This window comes from Perca flavescens, chromosome 7 (assembly GCF_004354835.1).
Source record: "Perca flavescens isolate YP-PL-M2 chromosome 7, PFLA_1.0, whole genome shotgun sequence".
Classification (NCBI taxonomy): domain Eukaryota; kingdom Metazoa; phylum Chordata; class Actinopteri; order Perciformes; family Percidae; genus Perca; species Perca flavescens.
In genome coordinates, this window is record NC_041337.1 from 35,400,514 (window position 1) to 35,420,513 (window position 20,000).

At 43.4% G+C, this 20,000-nt stretch overlaps 1 protein-coding gene across 1 annotated transcript in view; it reads right to left on the bottom strand.

Moving 5' to 3' along the window:
* abcd1 (ATP-binding cassette, sub-family D (ALD), member 1) overlaps positions 1 to 20,000 on the bottom strand; it is a 53,731-nt gene that overhangs the window by 17,022 nt on the left and 16,709 nt on the right. The window contains exons 4-8 of the mRNA XM_028582643.1: positions 17,640 to 17,797; positions 14,326 to 14,513; positions 13,195 to 13,369; positions 6,845 to 7,035; positions 2,461 to 2,641 (exon numbers count right to left, since the gene is read on the bottom strand). Coding sequence (XP_028438444.1) covers positions 2,461 to 2,641; positions 6,845 to 7,035; positions 13,195 to 13,369; positions 14,326 to 14,513; positions 17,640 to 17,797 — 893 coding nt within the window. The remainder of the gene's footprint in view (positions 1 to 2,460; positions 2,642 to 6,844; positions 7,036 to 13,194; positions 13,370 to 14,325; positions 14,514 to 17,639; positions 17,798 to 20,000) is intronic.

A 20,000-nucleotide genomic window follows, 5' to 3' on the forward strand; every position in this document is an offset into this window, starting at 1 on the left:
GAACACCCCAAATCCCAGAAAAAGTGTTATTTTCATAATATGGGCACTTTAAAGACTTTTACTCTGGTAAGGTACGTGTACTTTTACTCAAGTATTGCTTTCAAGTACTTTATACAAGACTGTACATATCTCGTGTTTGCTCCTATGGTGCAGCCCTGGCGTGGTATGATGTTGGCGTCCACCTACGAATCAAACACACCCAAACTCAACATTAACGTCAGATATAGGGCCATCTCCACCTACGAATCAAACACACCCAAACTCAACATTAACGTCAGATACAGGGCGATCTCTACCTACGAATCAAACACACCCAAACTCAACAATAACATCAGATACAGGGCGATCTCCACCTACGAATCAAACACACCCAAACTCAACATTAACGTCAGATACAGGGCGATCTCTACCTACGAATCAAACACACCCAAACTCAACATTAACGTCAGATACAGGGCCGTCTCCACCTACGAATCAAACACACCCAAACTCAACATTAACCTCAGATACAGGGCGATCTCTACCTACGAATCAAACACACCCAAACTCAACAATAACATCAGATACAGGGCGATCTCCACCTACGAATCAAACACACCCAAACTCAACATTAACGTCAGATACAGGGCGATCTCTACCTACGAATCAAACACACCCAAACTCAACAATAACATCAGATACAGGGCGATCTCCACCTACAAATCAAACACACCCAAACTCAACATTAACGTCAGATACAGGGCGATCTCCACCTACGAATCAAACACACCCAAACTCAACAATAACATCAGATACAGGGCGATCTCCACCTACGAATCAAACACACCCAAACTCAACATTAACGTCAGATACAGGGCGATCTCTACCTACGAATCAAACACACCCAAACTCAACATTAACGTCAGATACAGGGCCGTCTCCACCTACGAATCAAACACACCCAAACTCAACATTAACCTCAGATACAGGGCGATCTCTACCTACGAATCAAACACACCCAAACTCAACAATAACATCAGATACAGGGCGATCTCCACCTACGAATCAAACACACCCAAACTCAACAATAACATCAGATACAGGGCGATCTCCACCTACGAATCAAACACACCCAAACTCAACATTAACGTCAGATACAGGGCCGTCTCCACCTACGAATCAAACACACCCAAACTCAACATTAACGTCAGATACAGGGCGATCTCTACCTACGAATCAAACACACCCAAACTCAACAATAACATCAGATACAGGGCGATCTCCACCTACGAATCAAACACACCCAAACTCAACATTAACGTCAGATACAGGGCAATCTCTACCTACGAATCAAACACACCCAAACTCAACATTAACGTCAGATACAGGGCCGTCTCCACCTACGAATCAAACACACCCAAACTCAACATTAACCTCAGATACAGGGCGATCTCTACCTACGAATCAAACACACCCAAACTCAACAATAACATCAGATACAGGGCGATCTCCACCTACGAATCAAACACACCCAAACTCAACAATAACATCAGATACAGGGCGATCTCCACCTACGAATCAAACACACCCAAACTCAACATTAACGTCAGATACAGGGCCGTCTCCACCTACGAATCAAACACACCCAAACTCAACAATAACATCAGATACAGGGCGATCTCCACCTACGAATCAAACACACCCAAACTCAACATTAACGTCAGATACAGGGCGATCTCTACCTACGAATCAAACACACCCAAACTCAACATTAACGTCAGATACAGGGCCGTCTCCACCTACGAATCAAACACACCCAAACTCAACATTAACCTCAGATACAGGGCGATCTCTACCTACGAATCAAACACACCCAAACTCAACAATAACATCAGATACAGGGCGATCTCCACCTACGAATCAAACACACCCAAACTCAACAATAACATCAGATACAGGGCGATCTCCACCTACGAATCAAACACACCCAAACTCAACATTAACGTCAGATACAGGGCCGTCTCCACCTACGAATCAAACACACCCAAACTCAACATTAACCTCAGATACAGGGCGATCTCTACCTACGAATCAAACACACCCAAACTCAACAATAACATCAGATACAGGGCGATCTCCACCTACGAATCAAACACACCCAAACTCAACAATAACGTCAGATATAGGGCCATCTCCACCTACGAATCAAACACACCCAAACGCAACATTAACGTCAGATACAGGGCCATCTCCACCTACGAATCAAACACACCCAAACTCAACATTAACGTCAGATACAGGGCGATCTCTACCTACGAATCCAACACACCCAAACTCAACATTAACGTCAGATATAGGGCCATCTCCACCTACGAATCAAACACACCCAAACTCAACATTAACGTCAAGATACAGGGCCATCTCCACTATGATGTTGGCGTGGTATGATGTTGGCGTGGTATGATGTTGGCGTGTTTTTACCGTGTTTGGAGTATCCTGTGGCGGTGATGATGGGCACAGCGACCATCACCAGGCCGGAGGCGCTCCATACGTACTTCATGAGGAACTGTTCCAGCATGACGTACCAGAGACGCTTCAGCAGGATCTGGTGGATCTGAGAGGACAGAGACATGTAGCTGCTCTGCAGCTGGGCCATCTCCACCTACGAATCAAACACACCCAAACTCAACATTAACATCAGATACAGGGCCATCTCCACCTACGAATCAAACACACCCAAACTCAACATTAACGTCAGATACAGGGCCATCTCCACCTACGAATCAAACACACCCAAACTCAACATTAACATCAGATACAAGGCCATCTCCACCTACGAATCAAACACACCCAAACTCAACATTAACTTCAGATACAGGGCCATCTCCACCTACGAATCAAACACACCCAAACTCAACATTAACTTCAGATACAGGGCCATCTCCACCTACGAATCAACATTTGAATCCTGCAAAAGAAAACTCCACATCCAATATTAAATGAAATTAACTGTTGAAAAAATCCAGTACCGTGAGATATTTAAATCAGCTGATACATGGTTAAACCTCATTAGCTCTCACCAGTGTGTATCTCTGTGTGTACTTCGTCCACAGCAATCCCACCAATCAGTCCCAAAACCTCCCAGTTAGAGAGGAAACGCCTTAAACATATTCTTTGTAAATCTTTACAATCATTCCCCGAAAGAACCAAGCAGGCCTGACTTGTTGCACCGTCCAGATTTACTTAAAAACTTGATTTTGGGCTCGCTAGCTTGAAGTTTGTTGTCGTTTCCCAAAGCGAACAGAGTTTGAGAACAGCAACACACAGAGAGAGGAAGGTTAGGTGATGTCTGGCAATTATCCTGGAAATGTACTCCTGTTGATCCAGACTAAAACACACCTAAAATCAACATCAGCAACACTGGACATCCTGATAAAACTGTAATTATCATTTAAAGCTACCTGTGTCTGATGCTACGTTAAAAACAACAGACAAAGCCAGAAATCTTGGTGTACTTATGGACTCAGACCTGAATTTTAAAAGCCACATTAAGACCATTACAAAATCAGCCTATTATCACCTTAAAAATATATCAAGGGTTAATGTGATGGTTCTGAGTAATTTCACCCTAGGGTCCTTTGCACCATGACCTCGAGCCAAACACCCCCTGAGAAGCTTTTTTCACCGGGGTCTAACATTGGGAGAGTTAGCGTAAAGTAGCGTTATCATCTGAATAGCTTAGCGCAGGGGCTAAGGAACCCACGTTTGTATGACGTAAATGACCCCACTAATAATGCCCGAAATGATACCAAACTTCTACACTAGTACATATAGGTTATGTACTCATAAAACGATTGATCGTCAAGTTTGTAAGTACAGCAGAAGTTTATGAACACTTGCCTGCTGGCTTCTGCTCTCTGCTGTTGTTGCTGCTGCTGCTGCCGGCAGTAAGACGAGTGCTAAGGGGCCGTCTACAAACACCGAAAAGAGATGCAACAGAAATATGTTTTGATTTAACTTTTTTTTTTAAAGTAAGTGCTGTAGTATAACCAGCAGGAGACAAATAATAACTGAGATAAGTTTGGAGACATTACCTTATTTAATCATTAAATTAATAAATATTTTTGTTGTATCTCTTTTCGGTGTAGTAATTTGTAGACGGCCCCTAAGCACTCGTCTAACTGCAGGTAGCAGCAGCAGCAGCAGAGAGCAGAAGAGAGCAGGCAAGTGTTCATAAACCTCTGGTGTACTTACAAACTTTCCAATCCATCGTTTTATGAGTACATAACCTATTTGTACTACAGTAGACGTTTGGTATAATTTCGGGCATTATTAGTGGGGTCATTTACGAGATACTAACGTGGGTCCATTAGCCCCTGCGCTAAGCTATTCAGCTGCTAACGCTACTCTACGCTAACTCTCCCAATGTTCGACCCCGGTGAAAAAAGCTTCTCGGGGGGTGTTTGGCTCGAGGTTATGGTGCAAAGGACCCTAGGGTGAAATTACTCCGAACCATCACTTTAAAGGACTTATGTCTCAGCAGGATTTGGAAAAACTTGTCCATGCTTTTATCTTCAGTAGACTTGACTACTGTAACGGTGTCTTTACAGGTCTCCCTAAAAAAAATCACTCAGACAGCTGCAGCTGATTCAGAACGCTGCTGCTCGAGTCCTCACTAAAACCAAGAAAGTGGATCACATCACTCCAGTACTGAAGTCTCTACGCTGGCTTCCAGTGCCTCAAATAACTGATTTCAAAATACTTTTACTGGTTTATAAATTACTAAATACATTACCAATCTGCTACTACACTATGACCCCCCCAGACCTCTCAGGTGGTCTGGGACAGGTCTACTACACTATGACCCACCCACAGGTCTGCTACACTATGACCCACCCAGACCTCTCAGGTGGTCTGGGACAGGTCTGCTACACTATGACCCACCCAGACCTCTCAGGTAGTCTGGGACAGGTCTGCTACACTATGACCCACCCAGACCTCTCAGGTAGTCTGGGACAGGTCTGCTACACTATGACCCACCCAGACCTCTCAGGTAGTCTGGGACAGGTCTGCTACACTATGACCCACCCAGACCTCTCAGGTGGTCTGGGACAGGTCTGCTACACTATGACCCACCCAGACCTCTCAGGTGGTCTGGGACAGGTCTGCTACACTATGACCCACCCAGACCTCTCAGGTGGTCTGGGACAGGTCTCTACACTATGACCCACCCAGACCTCTCAGGTGGTCTGGGACAGGTCTCTTACACTATGACCCACCCAGACCTCTCAGGTGGTCTGGGACAGGTCTGCTACACTATGACCCACCCAGACCTCTCAGGTGGTCTGGGACAGGTCTGCTACACTATGACCCACACAGACCTCTCAGGTGGTTTGGGACAGGTCTGCTACACTATGACCCACACAGACCTCTCAGGTGGTCTGGGACAGGTCTGCTACACTATGACCCACACAGACCTCTCAGGTGGTCTGGGACAGGTCTGCTACACTATGACCCACACAGACCTCTCAGGTGGTCTGGGACAGGTGTGCTACACTATGACCCACCCAGACCTCTCAGGTGGTCTGGGACAGGTGTGCTACACTATGACCCACCCAGACCTCTCAGGTGGTCTGGGACAGGTCTGCTACACTATGACCCACACAGACCTCTCAGGTGGTCTGGGACAGGTCTGCTACACTATGACCCACACAGACCTCTCAGGTGGTTTGGGACAGGTCTGCTACACTATGACCCACACAGACCTCTCAGGTGGTCTGGGACAGGTCTGCTACACTATGACCCACACAGACCTCTCAGGTGGTCTGGGACAGGTCTGCTACACTATGACCCACACAGACCTCTCAGGTGGTCTGGGACAGGTGTGCTACACTATGACCCACCCAGACCTCTCAGGTGGTCTGGGACAGGTGTGCTACACTATGACCCACCCAGACCTCTCAGGTGGTCTGGGACAGGTCTACTTGTTGTCCCCAGAGTCAGAACTTAACAGGGGGAAGCAGCGTTCAGTTTTTATGCTCCACATATCTGGAACAAACTCCCAGAAAACTGCAGGTCCGCTGTAACTCTCAGTTCTTTTAAATCCAGGCTGAAGACATATCTTCTTAATGTTGCCTTTCTTTAAATAACCTATTTTTAACTGCTCTTTCTTTAAAATTCTTATACTGCACTGTACATTTTATTCTGGTCTTTTAATGATTTTAAATTGTTTTAAATCGTTTTCCAATTGCGCTTTACATTTTATTTTTTGTCTTTTAATTCTTTAAAATAGTTTTTAATTGTTTTCTAACTGCTTTTTATTGTTTCATGTAAAGCACTTTGAATTGCCTTGCTGCTGAAATGTGCTCTAAAGCTGCCTTGCCTACGTTTACACGTGGCCGGCTATTTTTATAAATGGACATTTCAACCTCTCCGTTTTCATAAATAACATTGTGCACAGCTGTCAGTTTTCAGAAAAGTGTTCGTTTACACGTCCCCATGTATATATATATGCTGTTAATGCAGCCAAGAGCACGCCAGACCTGTAGGTGGCGGTGTAACGAGACGCTCAAGCCCAAGTTAGCCAATCAGAATCCAGACAATAGCAACAACAGCAAACAATCACTTCCTCTCTTTCTCTCTCTCTCGGCTGCCTAAACCTCCGTTTGTCTCAGTTTACGTGCAAACGAAGATTTCAAAAATCTCCTTTCTGGCCCGGAGTTTTTAGAAAGACTCGGTTTCAGAGGAGAATTCTCTGTTTGCGTGTAAACGAAGGGTACAAACGAAGGGAAAGGTCTCCGATTGTAAAAAACATAACCACGGACGTGTAAACAGGGTCTATGTTGGCACACTAGAGGGCGCTCACCTTGTGTCCACCGTAGAAGGCGATCTCCTCCGAGTTGGCGATGATGCGGGAGTGCATGTATCTCAGGTCTCCTTTCCTCTTCGCCTCCTCCGCCACCAGCTTCCCAAATCGCGGCGAGCAAGAGCGCAGGACTTTGGCGGTGAGCGCCACCACCAGGCCGGCAATGATGGACGGCCACGTGGTGTTCGCTCCTGCAGGGAGGAAGAGGACAGTCATCACTAGGGCTGTATACAATTTATCGTTTTTTTATCGCCATTGCGATATTAGACTATATCGATATATTGTGTAATTTCTGGGATTGTTCAGGTGCAGCTTGAAATTCTGGCAGATGTCCCTCATTTTCGGCCGGATGTCCCGTCCCCTTCCTCTGTCTCTGTGTTGGGGTTCTAACCTCCGGCTGATTTGTGAGGACTATGGTTAGCTGTTCCTCAGATCTCTGCAGGGTAAATCCAGACAGCTAGCTAGACTATCTGTCCAGTCTGAGCTTTCTGTTGCACGACTAAAACTACTTCTGAACGTACACATGTTCCACCAAAACAAGTTCCTTCCAGAGGCTATTTAGCAGAGGCACCGTGGCTCCGTCCGGAGCTTAGCCCCGCCCCCAAGACGATTCTGATTGGTTTAAAGAAATGCCAATAAAGCAGAGTACATTCTTCTCCCATCCCAGAATGCTGTGTGGACTAGCCAGACCCTCCTCCGCAGCGCTGTGGAGGAAGGTCTGGCAATGCCAGACTATCGCGATATCAACTCGCGCAAATAACACATCACAAAGGCTATCGAGATATCATACATATCGAGAAAGGCACTCAAAGATTTTTTTTGTGTTATTTGAAAGAAAATATCAGCAGAAAACTGCACTTTAAAATGTAACGGTCATTCTTTTTTTTTGTGCTGCCTTTAATATTCAATTCAATGTTCAATTTGTTCAATAAAAGAACGTTGGAAGTGATTTCCTTTGGTTTGTTTTAAATTCAACAAGCAGTTTGTTGTATTTGAGCAGAATACTGAAAACTGCAGAACTGAGTTCACTTTAATATCTGTTTAATATCTGTTTGTTTGTATCGCAAGCAGGGCTTTAAATAGACACCCGCCAATCCCCCAAAAATGGGTAAAAAAAATTAAAAAAAAAGAACTTTTGTGGGTGACATTGTAAACTGTGAACGGCAGGCTGTAGAAAAGAGGTCAGTGTTTCCAGATTGGTCCGTTTTCTGCCGTGAAATTTGGCTTGCGTTTGGCTTGGAAAACTGGCAACAGTGCTCGTAGTACTAATCCTACATTTGCCATAAACAGCATGTCCTGGCGTTTCGTATTAGCGCTGGCTATGTGCCTGGCGTGCACCGTTTCGATTACGAGCTATCCTGAAACGGACGAGACGAGCGGTATCGCGAGAAAAACAAATCAGAGGAGCTGAAATTACAGTAAATTACAGTAGGAACAAAAAGAGTTTGGCTAGTAAATCTGATTGGTTGGTGAATTTAAAAATCTACTAGCCGTGTTGGCTGGTGATCAAAATAGTTAATTTAAAGCCTTGATCGTAAATAATGCCGTTATCACAATATTCAACAAAAGTTATCGCATATTTATTCTCATATGGTGCAGCTCTAGTCATTACACTTATATCACTTTGTCTGCTGTACAGCTGACTGTCTTATAGCTAGGGATGTAACGATGCACTCCGAGCCGGTTGAAAATCGATGAAAATATGTGACGATTCGTGTCGGTTGAGATGTTAAAAGAATCGCGATACACGTTTTAAACAGCAGGGGGCGCTGAAGCAGTAGCCTATATTCTGACCTCGCTTTACAGGCGCGATAGCAGCGAAGAAGATGTAGTTTTTAACAGAAGCAAAAATGGCGGCGGCAAGTGTAGATGACGTTGATATTGAGGATAGAGATGTTCCTATACCGATACCAGTATCGGTATCGGCTCCGATACTGCCTAAAACGCTGGTATCGGTAAGTACTGGAGTTTATGCACCGATCCGATACCACGTAATGAAGCCCTAAAGAAAATCTACGTTAAAGTAGTTTATTTTTGTTATAACTAACTGGAGAATAAAAGAAATTTCTGGGGCATTCATTGTTTGTGTTTGTTCATGTTTCACAAAGAGTTTAACCTGAGCCAGACTGACAACAAAGATAGAAATCATATCACATCCATACAGAGATAGTAGTATACAGCTGTTATACATCATATCACATCTATACAGAGATAGTAGTATACAGCTGTTATACATCATATCACATCTATACAGAGATAGTAGTATACAGCTGTTATACATCATATCATCATACAGAGATAGTAGTATACAACTGTTATACATCATATCATCATACAGAGATAGTAGTATACAGCTGTTATACATCATATCACATCCATACAGGGATAGTAGTATACAGCTGTTATACATCATATCACATCCATACAGGGATAGTAGTATACAGCTGTTTACATCACATCATATCACATCCATACAGAGATAGTAGTATACAGCTGTTATACATCATATCACATCCATACAGAGATAGTAGTATACAGCTGTTATACATCATATCACATCCATACAGGGATAGTAGTATACAGCTGTTATACATCATATCACATCCATACAGGGATAGTAGTATACAGCTGTTATACATCATATCACATCCATACAGAGATAGTAGTATACAGCTGTTATACATCATATCACATCCATACAGAGATAGTAGTATACAGCTGTTATACATCATATCACATCCATACAGGGATAGTAGTATACAGCTGTTATACATCATATCACATCCATACAGGGATAGTAGTATACAGCTGTTATACATCATATCACATCCATACAGGGATAGTAGTATACAGCTGTTATACATCATATCACATCCATACAGAGATAGTAGTATACAGCTGTTATACATCATATCACATCCATACAGGGATAGTAGTATACAGCTGTTATACATCATATCACATCCATACAGAGATAGTAGTATACAGCTGTTATACATCATATCACATCCATACAGAGATAGTAGTATACAGCTGTTATACATCATATCACATCCATACAGAGATAGTAGTATACAGCTGTTATACATCATATCACATCCATACAGGGATAGTAGTATACAGCTGTTATACATCATATCACATCCATACAGAGATAGTAGTATACAGCTGTTATACATCATATCACATCCATACAGAGATAGTAGTATACAGCTGTTATACATCATATCACATCCATACAGAGATAGTAGTATACAGCTGTTATACATCATATCATCATACAGAGATAGTAGTATACAGCTGTTATATATCATATCACATCCATACAGAGATAGTAGTATACAGCTGTTATACATCATATCACATCCATACAGGGATAGTAGTATACAGCTGTTATACATCATATCACATCCATACAGAGATAGTAGTATACAGCTGTTAAAACATAATGAAATATATGACACTCTGGTATCGGATCGGTACTTGGTATCGGCCGATACGCAGGTTCAGGTATCGGAATCGGTATCGGGAAGCAAAAAAGTGGTATCGGGCCATCTCTAATTGAGGATGCCCCAAACTCATTCAAATCGGACGTGTGGCGGCATTTTGGCTTTCCGAAGACTAAAAATGAAAAAGGTGAGGTGGTAACGGACAAAACAAAAACCGTGTGCAGATACTGCAAGAAGATGTTAATATACACCAATAGCACAACAAACATGATGCAGCATACAAACCGTCACCACAGTGAGAAGCTCCAGTCACCGCTCGTCTGCACGTAAAAACCAAACCACACCGACCGGCGGATTTGCAGCCCCACTCGCGGCGACGAGTGCGAGAGCCAAAGAGATCACAAGGTGTATCGGCGTTTTCATGGCAAAAGATATGAGGCCGTTTTCTGTCGTAGAAAATGAAGGATTTAAAAAGGAACACGCCGACTTATTGGGAATTTAGCTTATTCACCGTAACCCCCAGAGTTAGACTAGTCCATACATACCCTTCTCATCTCCATGCGTGCTGTAACGCTGTCTGACGGTTCCAGCATTAGCTTAGCCTAGCACAGATCCTGCAGGTAAATGGTTCCAACTAGCCTACTGCTCCCAATTGTGACAAAAGTGACAAAATAACGCCAACATGTTCCTATTTACATGTTTTGATTTGTAGAGTCACAGCGTGTACACAAAACAACGTAACGTGAGACACAGCCATCTTCTAACAGTAAACAAACCGGGAACTATATTCTCAGACAGGCTTGCTGCGAGCATATCACTCCGCCCAAGTACTATATTCTTCCGCCTGAGAAAATAGTTTCTGGTTTGTTTACGGTTAGAAGATGGCTGTGTCTCATGTTACGTTGTTTTTTGTACACGCTGTGACTCTATAAATCACAACATGTAAATAGGAACATGTTGGTGTTATTTTGTCACTTATTCTTAGCAGTAGGATTACTGGAACCATTCACCTGCATGTTCAGTGCTGGCCTGATGCCGCTGGAGCCATCAGACAGCGTTACAGCACGCATGGAGATGAGAAGGGTATGTATGGACTTGTCTAACTCTGGGGGTTACAGTGAATAAGATAAAGTCCCAATAAGTCGGCGTGTTCCTTTAAGCTACTCGTCAACAAATTGGAGCCCAAATACACCATCCCATCACGCCGCCACTTTAGCCAGACTGTCATGCCAGCGTTTTACAGGGAAACAAAATCAAAGGTAATTGAGTGAAATGCATATATAGTGTATCAATTACAACCGACGGCTGGACCTCCAGGGCTACCCAGAGTTATCGTACGATCACAGCCCATGTGATGACCAGTGAGTGGGAGATGGTTAATTTTGTTCTCCAAACTCGCCCGTTGTTCGGAAACACACACCGGAGCTAATACTGCTGAAGTTTTAAAAATCAGCTGTGAGTGAATGGGGGCTTCAAAAGGCCAACCATGGAGTTGCTGTGCTCACGGACAACGCGAGGAATATGGATGTTGCTGTCAGAGAGGCTGGGCTGGCCCCCCCCATGTCAGGTGTTTTGCCCACACTTTGAACTTAGCCAGCCAAGCAGGGTTTGAGCGTGTCCCCGCGTGAGTCGTTTGTTGGGCAGAGTGAGGCGTACTGCTGCCTTCTTTCACCGAAGCTCCACAGCCACACAGATACTACTGGAGCTTCCACCGCATAAGTTAATCGTCGATGTCGCTACGCGCTGGAACAGCAGTCTGGATATGATCCAACGCTATCTCGAACAGCAAGCGGCTGTGACAGCAAATCTCCTGAGCAACGACGTTCGACGAAATATCCGTGACATCGATACTTTGGTAACTCTCGAGATAGAGCCTTACTTTCTTTTTTGATACAGAGGAGTTATCGGCACTGTTACGTTTCTCCGCCATGTTTCATTCATAAAATAGTGATGCCGTGGCGGCAGGAAAAAAAACGAGGCTACAACTAAATATATAGTTTTGATACAGACTTTTGTATTCATTAGATATTCTAGTGTATTAACATAATTTGTTTAACATTTGTGCAAATATTTTTTTTTTTACCTCAACCCCAAACCAGATAAAGACTTGTTCCCCCCCTGGGGGTGCCCAGACCCCAGGTTGGGAACCACTGGTCTAAGCCAGTGTATCCCCCTAGGGGTACTCTGGAGGACTGCAGGGGGTATGTGAAATGTTTTGCTAAATGTTTTTCAGTTCCAAGGCTGTAGTTACTTCTACTGTCTTTTTTTCTCCAAGTTTGTCGCTTTTTTCAAAGTTTTTGTCTCCGTTTTTTAAGTTTGTCACCTTTTTTTGAAGGTTTTGTCGTTTGTTTTGACTTATTCTTGCCTTTCTTCCTTACTTTTTTCTACGGTCTTTTTTTCTTCTACTATGTTTTTGTCTCTTTTTTTCAAAGTTTTTTTCACTTTTGTCGTCCTCGTGTTGCCTTCCTTCTTTCTACTGTGTTTTTTTCGAAGTTTTTATTACTATTTTGGACCTCTTCTTGCCTTCCTTCCTTCTTTCTACCGTCTTTTGTCTCCTTTTTTCCATCATCATGTAAATGTTTTCCAGGTCCAAGGCTGTAGTTGGACCTGTAGTTGGAATCTATCGCTGTATTCTTCCTTTTTATAGAAACTTTTTTTTTTTCTACCTAAATTTATTTTCGCTGTTTAGGGGGTACATGGCTTAAAAACACTGTTCAAAGGGGGAACATTATTGAAAAAAGCTTGAGAACCAGTGGTCTAAGCTACTGGATACCTTAAATTTCCCACGGGATGAATCTATCTATCTATCTATCTATCTATCTATCTATCTATCTATCCATCCCTCCCTCTTCATCAGGACTGCAGGTGCTGAAACTTGGAGCACAGGCGAGCGGGGTGTACCTTTGGACTCGGCGGTGCGCAGCAGCGTGTAGCAGGTCACCACCACGTCCAGGATGGGTTTAGTCAGGTTGGAGTAGAGATGAGCGACTGAGGCCGAAAACATGACGATGTCCTCGGTGAGAGACTGATCCGGATTGGACAGACGGCCGTCCATGTTGCTGACGCGATAGTACGTCTGCAGAGACAGGAGGACAAAATGAGCATGGGGCGTTCAGGAACTAAAAACAGAGCTCAACAGTGTGGTTCCAGACGTGAAAAACCCGTTCACTTTCAAGATTGATGATGATCAAGATTTTGATTATTAAGCATAAGGTCTAAACTAGGGGTGCATGATATATCGACTCAATACCGTTATCGCAATATCACAATGCGCAATATTACGAATCGAAAGGGGTTGCAATATTTGGTGTATTTTGTGGAGCGCTGCGTCCCATCTGTTGGCTGTGTGGCTTAGTTGGGTTTGATTTAGAGCTTGAAACGCTGTAATGATCATGTTTCATCGGCCAGGTACCGTGCCACGTGCACGTTAGTGCACGTCAGCGCACGGGGCCCTACGTGACCAACCCTATGGAGCGTACCACGAGGCCACTACGTGACCAAGCCTATGGAGCGTACCATGTGTGGGCATATTTCAACAGAGGGACAGTGTGAGTGAAGGAATAGATAGAAACAACAAAACAGAACGAATCAGAGAAGAGAAAGAAAAGTTGTCCTGTTCTCTTTATTTATATATTTTATACTGTCCAACCAGTAGAACATGTCCTGTTCTCTATTTATTTATATATTCTATACTGTCCAACCAGTAGAACATGTCCTGTTGTCTTTATTTATATATTTTATACTGTCCAACCAGTAGAACATGTCCTGTTCTCTTTATTTATATATTTTATACTGTCCAAACAGTAGAACATGTCCTGTTGTCTTTATTTATATATTTTATACTGTCCAACCAGAAGAACATGTCCTGTTCTCTTTATATATATATATTATATATATATATATATATATATATATATGTATTATACGGTCTAACCAGTAGAACATGTCCTGTTCTCTTTATTTAATAAAACAGCGATACAGATAACCTGCAAACTGCCAAAAAAACACCTATCCCCAGTGTGTGTTTGTCACCTGGTTGGTGAAGTACAGCTGGTAGGCGTGGTCGACCAATCGGCTCCTGAAGCTGAGGGCGAGCTGACCCTCCAGGAATCGGATGGTGCTGTTGATGAAGGTCGCAGGGACGGCGACGAGAAGCCATTTAGAGAGCTGCAGCATGAAGGCCTGAGGATCCTTCTGAACGATACACTTCACTATCACACCTGACAGATCAACGGCATCGATTATCAATAAGGTTCTTCCATACGGTATAGAAATGCATAACAGCTGTAGCAAATAAACAAGTAGGGTTGGTACGGTTCACAAAAACCCACGGATTGGTTCGTATCACGGTATTAGGGTCACGGTTTTTGTTATTTTTTCTTCTAATCTTTAACACTCCAGAAATATGCTTCAGCATATGATATATAGCTAAAATCAGCATATTGAATGCATGTTGCACAAGGCTTGCACACAGTGGCAGTTCTATCTATTGCTTTATTTCCACTGTCATCATAGGTAACATCAAATCCAGAATGTTCCCACACACCAGTCTATTTACGATGCTGGTGCATCCTCCAGCTCCGGGCAGCCTTCCTGATCTTCCTCTCAAAATCTGACGAAAGTCTTCTAAACTGACCTTTGTCGATCTGAAATGAAGACAGATCCAGCAACTGCCCGGCCTGTTTCTCTCTTAAAATGTTTTCAGAAACACGTTTCGGTGAACTATTTTAGTACAATATGAGATCGTATTCCAAACGAGACGCCATTGGAGTCCGTTTTGAAATTCAGGAGCAGCCAGACCCACGTGACGCGTTCGTCCAATCAGCTGCCACGTGTTGCGTTCGTCACGTTTTTCCCGCTCGTCATTTCCAGTAAGTGTTTTATAGTGCTGCTCCCTCTTAGTCGACTTAGATCTATTTAGTCCATTAGTCATGTTTGATGCTTTTTTTCATGCTGAGTGACTTATTTCCAAAAATCGTACAAGCACATCTCTGGTAAACACAAGAATTAAGGGTTGACATTTTATCTAATAGATATCACCGTGAAACCTACTTTGTTTACTTTCATTAAGGCAATTTTTTGTTGTATTACACGTTTTCTGAAAAGTTGTGTTTAAATATGCAAAGGAGGCATTATCATATTCAATATATGCATACTTTTGCGTGACTCTTTACGGAGAAACCCAGATTTACAGATCTGTCAATTTAAATCAACTAATCGATTAGTCAATACGATTGAATGTAGGGGTGCCACCTCTTAGTGGATTAGTCGACTAATCAGTCATTTTGGTCTTAGTCGACTAAGATTTCTTTAGTCGATTTGTCATTTTTTATGCTTATTCATGCTTGATTACTTATTTCAAAGAAACTTCTGAGCACATTTATGGTAAACACTAGGGCTGTCCTCGACTATAGAAATTCTTAGTCGACTAACACTTATAGGATTTTGTAGATCTAATCGATTAGTTGATTTAATTGACAGAGCTGTGCGCTTTGAGAGGTGGTTAAGACTAGAAAAGCACAATATAAATGTAGTTAATTAACCATCTGTAAAACTGAGTTTCTCCACAATTAATCCTGCAAAAGCACCACTTTAAATCTTGTGTTTACCATAAATATGCTCAGAAGTTTCTTGGAAATAAGTAATTAAGCATGAATAAGCATAAAAAATGACTAATCGACTAAAGATATCTTAGTCGACTAAGACCAAAACGACCGATTAGTCGACTAAGAGGTGGCAGCCCTAGTAAACACAAGATTTAAAGTGGTGCTTTTGCAGGATTAATTGTGGAGAAACTCAGTTTTACAGATGGTTAATTAACTACATTTATATTGTGCTTTTCTAGTCTTAACCACCTCTCAAAGAGCACAGCTCTGTCAATTAAATCAACTAATCGATTAGTCGACAAAATCCTATAAGTGTTAGTCGACTAAGAATTTCTTCAATCGTACACAGCCCTAGTGTTTCAGCGTAGGTGTCGAAAGTGGGCGCTACAGCAGTAAGTGGTTAGTGCACATCAACAGTGTACTGACGGACCGCGAGACGCACGCACACGCTCCGAACCGAGACAAGCTAACCGAGCGGTTCGATTGTTTTTTCATGAACCGTACCACCCCAACAACCAAGGCTACATCTACAGTACAGGCCAAATGTTTGGACACACCTTCTCATTCAATGTGTTTCTTTATTTTCATGACTATTTACATTGTAGATTCTCACTGACAAACCCTTGGTGTTCTCTCAATGAGCTTCATGAGGTAGTCAACTGAAATGGTTTTACCTTCACAGGTGTGCTTTGTCAGGGTTAATTAGTGGAATTATTTCCCTTATTAATAAAAAAGCAAAGGGTGGCTACTTTGAAGAATCTAAAATATAAGACATGTTTTCAGTTATTTCACACTTTTTTGTTAAGTACATAATTCCATATGTGTTCATTCATAGTTTTGATGCCTTCAGTGAGAATCTACAATGTAAATAGTCATGAAAATAAAAAGGAAACGCATTGAATGAGAAGGTGTGTCCAAACTGTTGGCCTGTACTGTACATATACTACGTTTTGGTTGAAAAAGCCTCACGTCCTCACTACTCCGGTGTTTCCGAGCCCCTAAAACAGAGACGTTTGGAAACACTGCTGCCCCCGTTTGGGTTTGAAGACTCTGGGGTAGCTTTGTAGTCTGGACGGACACAAACGGAGACATTTGGAAAGGAGGACGCACGTCAGTCGGTCGCACGTCAGTCGGTCTTATCACACAAACTAAACACACGTCTGTATTACTATCTTTGTGGGGACATGTCATTGACATAATGCATTCCCTAGCCCCTTACCCTAACCTTAACCCTTACCCTCACCTTAACCATCACAACTAAATGCCTAACCTTAACCCTTACCCTCACCTTAACCATCACAACTAAACCCACAACTACAACTAACATGTCCTGTTCTCCACAACTAACCCTAACCCTAAAACCAAGTCTTAACCCTCAAACAGCCCTTTAAACTCGTGGGGTCCAGCATTTTGGTCCCCACGAGGCTTTGCAGTCCCCACAAGGATACTGTAGTCCCCTGTTTTTGGACCCCACAAATATAGTAAAACAGGTACACACACACACACACACACACACACACACACACACACACACACACACACACACACACACACACACACACACACACACACACACACACACACACACACAAGCTAAAACTCTTTGTTTGTCTCAAAACACCGCTTTAAAATGAAAATGTAGTAGTGTAGACGTAGCCTTAAACACTATCAACTAGACAGACAGACAGACAGACAGACAGACAGACAGACAGACAGACAGACAGACAGACAGACACGGACCGTCCAAAGCGGCGACGTAGATGGACAGGAAGGTCCTGCAGATCAGGGTGACCGAGTGCAGAGCGAGCAGGCCTATCTCGGGACACAGTAACCGTGGAAACAAGAGCTTCAACAGACGGGACAGTCTGAGGATGAACTCCTTGTTCACCGACGGAGACCTGAAGACACAGAGAGAACCACGTCAGGACACAGACACACACCAGCGTGCTCACACCCACCTAACATGCCCAGCGTTTCCCACACACAGACTAATGTGTGGCGGTGCGCCGCACATTGCGTTTCGTTAGTAATATTTAAAAACAGCTATTTAAAACACACACACACACACACACACACACACACACACACACACACAGAGAGGTGCGCACCGAGTAAACTACGTAGTCAGCTCTGAAGTTTTGTTGAAGTCACAGAGAGTCACAGCAATGCCGATAAAGTGATTTCAAGTGTAGTTACAGTTTTTCACAACTTCACGCAGACAGCGTTTGCTGTGATATGATATATTAATGGCGAGGTGATATTAATGGCGAGTTGATATTAGTGGCGAGGTGATATTAGTGGCGAGGTGATATTAGTGGCGAGTTGATATTAGGGGCGAGTTGATATTAGTGGCGAGGTGATATTAGTGGCGAGGTGATATTAGTGGCGTAAGGATATTAGTGGCGAGGTGATATTAATGGCGAGTTGATATTAGTGGCGAGGTGATATTAGTGGCAAGATGATATTAGTGGCGAGGTGATATTAGCGGGCGCAGGTGATATTAGTGGCGAGGTGATATTAGTGGCTTAGTGATATTAGTGGCGAGGTGATATTAATGGCGAGTTGATATTAGTGGCGAGGTGATATTAGGGGCGAGTTGATATTAGTTAGGTGATATTAGCGGCAGGTGAGTGTGGTGGCGAGGTGATATTAGTGGCGGTGATATTAATGGAGGTTGATATTAGTGGCGAGGTGATATTAGTGGCGAGGTGATATTAGGCGGTTGATGTGGAGGTGAGGAGGTGATGTGGTGGCGGTGATGAGTGGTGAGGTGATATGGTGGCAGTGATATTAGTGGCTAGTGATATTAGTGGCGGGGTGATATTAGTGGCGGTGATATGGGATATTAGTGGCGAGGTGATATTGGTGGCGGAGTGATATTAGTGAGTTGATATTAGTGGCGAGTTGATATTAGTGGCGAGGTGATATTAGTGGCGGTGATATTAGTGGCAGTGATATTAGTGGCGAGGTGATATTAGTGGCGGTGATATTAGTGGCGGGGTGATATGGCGGGTGATATTAGGATATTAGTGGCGAGGTGATATTAGTGGCGGGGAGGTGATATAGTGGCGGGGTTGATATTAGTGGCCGGTGATATTAGTGGCGAGGTGATATTAGTGGCGGTGTTGGTGGGCAGTGATATTGGGGCGGTGATATTAGTGGCGGTGATATTAGTGGCGGGGTGATATTAGGATATTAGTGGCGGAGGTGATATTAGTGGCGGGGTGATATTGGGATGGCCAGTGGCGAGGAGGTGATATTGGTGGCGAGGTGATATTAGTGGCGGAGTGATATTGGTGGTGATAGGACATAGTGGCGGTGATATTGGTGGCGGGTGATATTAGTGGCGAGGTGATGTGGTGGCGGGGTGATATTAGTGGGGTGGAGTATTAGGGTGAGTTGATATTAGTGGCGAGTTGATATTAGGGGCGAGGTGATATGGCGGGGTGGTGGGGTGATGTTAATTGTGAGGTTGATATTAGTGGGCGAGTTGATATTAGGCGGGAGGTGATATTAGTGGCGAGGTGATATGGTGGGGCGAGGTGATATTAGTGGCGTGATATTAGTGGCGCAGTTGATATTATACAGCTGATATTAGTGGCTGCAAGGATATTAGTGGCTAGGCAAGGATATTAGTGGTAAGGATATTGGCTTATAAGGTGATATTAGTGGCCAGGTGATATTAGTAAGCAGGTGATATTAGGATATTATGGCGAGGTGATATTAACAGGTGATATAGTGGCGAGGTGACATTAGTGGCGAGCCGGATATTAGTGGCTAGTGACATATTAGTACAGGTGACATTAGTGGCGCAGGTGATATTAGTGTAATAGTTGATATTAGTGGCTAGGTGATATTAGTGGCGCAGTTGATATTAGTGGCGAGGGTGATATTAGTGGCGAGGTGATATTAGGTGTGGTATAGGTGATATTAGGCGGCGTAGGTGATATTAGAGGCGAGGTGATATTAGCGGCGAGGTGATATTAGCGCGAGGTGATATTAGCGGAGGTGATATTAGTGGCGAGGTGATATTAGTGGCGAGGTGATATTAGTGATAATAGGTGATATTAGTGGCGAGGTGATATTAGTGGCCAGGTGATA